This window comes from Myotis brandtii, unplaced genomic scaffold (genome assembly GCF_000412655.1).
Source record: "Myotis brandtii unplaced genomic scaffold, ASM41265v1 scaffold646, whole genome shotgun sequence".
NCBI lineage: Eukaryota > Metazoa > Chordata > Mammalia > Chiroptera > Vespertilionidae > Myotis > Myotis brandtii.
This window is the reverse complement of record NW_005370495.1, coordinates 685160-689088: the sequence shown is the minus strand read 5'-3', so window position 1 is coordinate 689088 and position 3929 is coordinate 685160. Positions and strand designations below refer to the sequence as shown.

The window sequence follows — 3929 nt, the reverse complement described above, 5'->3', positions numbered from 1 at the left end:
GGGGGGGGGGGGGGAGGCCTGGGGGGGTCTCCTCTTGGGAAATCAGTTCAGGGAGGAGCCGGAACCCTGTCGCCCTCAGTCCAGGTTTGTAAGTCACTGCGGGGTCCATTCCGGGGTCCCAGTCACTCATGTTCTGACCAAAGGCGATTTTAAACCTCCCGGTGTTTATGTGCCAGCGAGTATGACAGTCGGAGACACGCGTTTACGTTCATGATCTTGAACCCCAGGCTGCGGGTTTTTTTGGAATGGGCAGGCGAGCGGTGAATGTTGTTTTAATGACCCTGAATGTCGTTCGAAGCTGCCTCGTAGATGTGAGTCGAAGGCACTTATTAACACACAGGGATTAAATTAAGAGCCAGTGACACATACCGCGTGACTGTGCTTCCTGTTGGCACCTGGGGATGCCGTGGCGGAGTCCCTGCCGCCTCCTGCCTGCTGGGAGGCGAGAGTCACGCGCCCAGGAGCGCCCCCGAGGATGAGACACCCGCCCACCAACCGTGCGGTCCAGGGGACGGAGGCTCAGGAGGAGGCTCCAGGGCGGCCTCTCGGGCGGGGGCTGAGCTTAGCCCGGAAGTCGCTTGTGGTCGCTGCAGGGGTCTGGGCTACACTGAGGCAACCAGCTGGGATGTGGGAGCCACAGTGGGCGACAGGGTGTCACAGGTTGTGACGGGAAGAGCGTCCACCGGGCCTCGCTGATCCTGCGGGAACCTTTCAGGGGGAGGCCACAGCCTCTCTCGGTGGCCCGACCCCGGGCTGCGTCCGCGTGGCCCTGCTCACTCTCCCCTCCCCCCGCAGGCTTCGACCTGGTGAAGTGCGAGGACCCCGGGGTGCCCAGCTACGGCTACCGGGTCCGGGACGACGGCCACTTCGCGGACACCGCTGTCGTGTTCAGCTGCAACCCCGGCTACGCCATGCACGGCAGCAGCACGCTGACCTGCCTGAGCGGGGACCGCAGAGTGTGGGACCAGCCGCTGCCATCCTGCGTGGGTGAGTGGGGCCCGCTCCCGCGGGGGCCCGGCCGGAGCCGTGGTGCTCCCACTGCTGTCCCCACCGCCGAGTTCATGTTCCTGACGTTGGTGTAGGATTTTAAAATGTATATATTTTTATTGATTTCAGAGAGTAAGAGAGAGGGAGCGAGAGATAGAAGCATCAGTGATGAGAGAGAAGCATGGATCGGCTGCCTCCTGTGCGCCCCCCACTGGGGATTGTGCCCATAACCCGGGCCTGTGCCCTGAGCGGGAATGGAACACTGACTTCCTGGTTCATAGGTCGTCACGCAACCACTGACTCACGCCGGCCAGGCTGTGTGTAGGTGTTTAGGTGTGAAAGACAGATGTTCTAGTTCCATTTCATTGAGACCTCTGCAGGGAAATTATTAGAATTACAGCACGCGTGTTTCATGGTTTTCTGCTCTCCGCTGTAATTTCCTGAGAGACGATGTCTTTCCTTCAGGGCGATGCTTGGGAACAAGAACAGAAAGAAACGATAGAGACAGGGAGGTGGCTGTGGTGGGTTATGTATGAGACACAGACAGGTGGGCTGTGTCCTTGTGGCTAAATAACCCGTGACCCCTGTGTGACCCCACGTCTGTGTCTTGCAGCGGAGTGCGGTGGGCAGATCCACGCGGCCACCTCGGGGCGCCTGCTGTCCCCCGGCTACCCGGCGCCCTACGACAACAACCTGCACTGCACCTGGGTCATCGAGGCCGACCCCGGGAGGACCATCAGGTGCGTGTCCGATTCTGCTCCGGCGATTTGGGAATAGAGGTGTGTCGGCTGCTCTCCCCACTGTGACCCCTGGGGGGTGAGGTGTGAGGTTGCTGAGCTACAGGAGGGAGCGAGGGAGCGCGCTATGGGGTGAATGGTCCGCGGGCCCACGGGCTGACACTGTGTTCCTTTGATAATGTGCAGTAACCACGTATAACAAAGGAAAACAGAAAGTGTATCAGTTAGCGTTGGCTGTGTAACAAGCTGGCCCCCAGACTCAGTCGCTTTAAACAGTTAGTGATGTGCTCAGGACGTGGTGGGTGGTCTGGGCAGTCTGGTCTGTGCACGCCCAGCCAGGTGGTCCCGGTGGCCTCGCTCAGGTATGGGGCCTCTGCCAGACGGTTGGGAAGGCAGGGTCCTCTCCGCCCAGGTTGCCGGTCCTCCAGAGCTGGTCACGGTGGAAGGTCCGCAGTGGGAGGAGATGACGGCTTTTCACACTCCCACTTGTGTCACATTTGCTCACGTGCCCTTTGCCAAAGCAGATCTCATGGTCTCAGGAGCAAGAGGGTTTGGAGAGAGACACTCCACCCCTTAATTGGAATAGAACAGAGTCGCAGTGATGGGCCCCAGGCAGGCGGGGAGGACACGGCTCATCCTCACCCATGAGACACGGACGTCACTGTGGGGCAGACCAGGACCCGCTCCAGGCTGGAGGGGCACACGCACCAGACAACCATCAAACATGCAGCCGTTTAAGAGAAAGCGTCTGTTTGAATGGTCTGGGTTGTGGAGAGCAGTTTGTGAAACCACTGAGCAAACCAGCAAAAGGAACGTTTTTAAAGCAGCTTCTCCATGTCCAGTGGGAAGGCTGTGTCGGAATCCCCAGTCCATCCAGCGAAAGGTCATTTCCAAGCGAGCTGGCCTTGGTCACGCCCTGATGGCCTGGAGGGGCGCACGGTCCTCCGCCCACTTCTCGCCCCTCTTCTCCGCCCACTTGCCGTCCGTGCATCCGCAGCGCGCTTCCCCCTCTCCACATCGTTATTATTTGTTTTCTATTGCTTGTTACCATCCATCTATTTTATTGAGGCGTCAGGGGAGGGTCCCCGTGCTGGGCGGACACTGAGACCTGCCGTGCGGGCCCGGCCTGGTCGCCACAACCCACCACGTAAACAGCCTCACCTCACACGCTCACAGCCATGAAAGCTCCACAGCCTTTCTTAAGACTCTGCCTACCCCGCCCCCCACAGCTCTGACCCCCATGACTCTGGTCCCTGTGGCCCTCCCTGGTGTCACTGCACCCGCAGAGACGGAGCGGCCGGCCTCCGGGTTTCTCTGTGGACACAGGAAGGGCAGAGAGAGGCCACAGCCAGGGCCTTGGTCGGGCAGTCGGTGGACGGAAACGCTCCCACTCTGGTGATCTGTGTCCTGTGCACAGTGGCATCCAGTGACCCCAGTGACGTGTGTGAAACAGACGCCCAGGGTAGAGGGGGTGGTGGGGGAGGTGGGCGGACCCACTCCTCTTGGGTCTTCAGCTCCGAGTCACCACCCCTGTAGGAGGCACCTCCCGGGCCGGGCCGGGCCTAGCCCTGTCCCCTTCCAAAGCCCCCTCCTCGGTCCCTTCATGCACAGACAGCCGCGCCACCTCCGTCTCCCCGGGATATGCCCAGGACGTTTACAACATGGATCATTAGGGGGGACCGGCCAGGAGGTGCACGTGCAGGACACGAGCCAACTGCCCGCAGGAGTCGGGCCTGAGCCACACCGACGGGAATGACGGGGGTGGGGGTGGGGGGCTGACGGGGACGCTGGGGTCACCACTGTCCCGGGGAGGAGACGCTGACACCTCCGAGAGCCCATGCGCCTCGGCTTCCTTAGCCACCTCCTCCCAGCCCTGTGTCTGCTCACCCTCCCGATGTGCCCGTCCTGCTCCTGAAAGGGTTCCATTTTCAGAAGTTATTTGACTCCTGTGTCCTCCGTCCCCAGTATTTCCCCAAGGCCTGGTGGTGCCTCCCGGTCTGTGGGGCTGACAGCCTTAGATCTCTTTCTAGGTCCAGTGGTTCTCAACCTTCCTCATGCCGCGACCCTTTAATACAGTCCCTCATGTTGTGGTGACCCCCAATTTCATTGTTACAAGTTGAACATAATTAAAGCATAGTGATTAATCACAAAAACAACATGTAATTATATATGTGTTTTCCAATGGTCTTAGGCGACCCCTGTGAA

General features: G+C 60.0%; 1 protein-coding gene across 1 annotated transcript in view; it reads left to right on the top strand.

The window, feature by feature from the left end:
• The window catches only part of CSMD1 (CUB and Sushi multiple domains 1), a gene marked incomplete at its 5' end in the record, with an annotated part of 650642 nt that overhangs the window by 503145 nt on the left and 143568 nt on the right, over positions 1-3929 (top strand). The window contains 2 exons of the mRNA XM_014528690.1: positions 796-987; positions 1601-1727. Of these exons, the coding sequence (XP_014384176.1) occupies positions 796-987; positions 1601-1727 (319 nt within the window). The remainder of the gene's footprint in view (positions 1-795; positions 988-1600; positions 1728-3929) is intronic.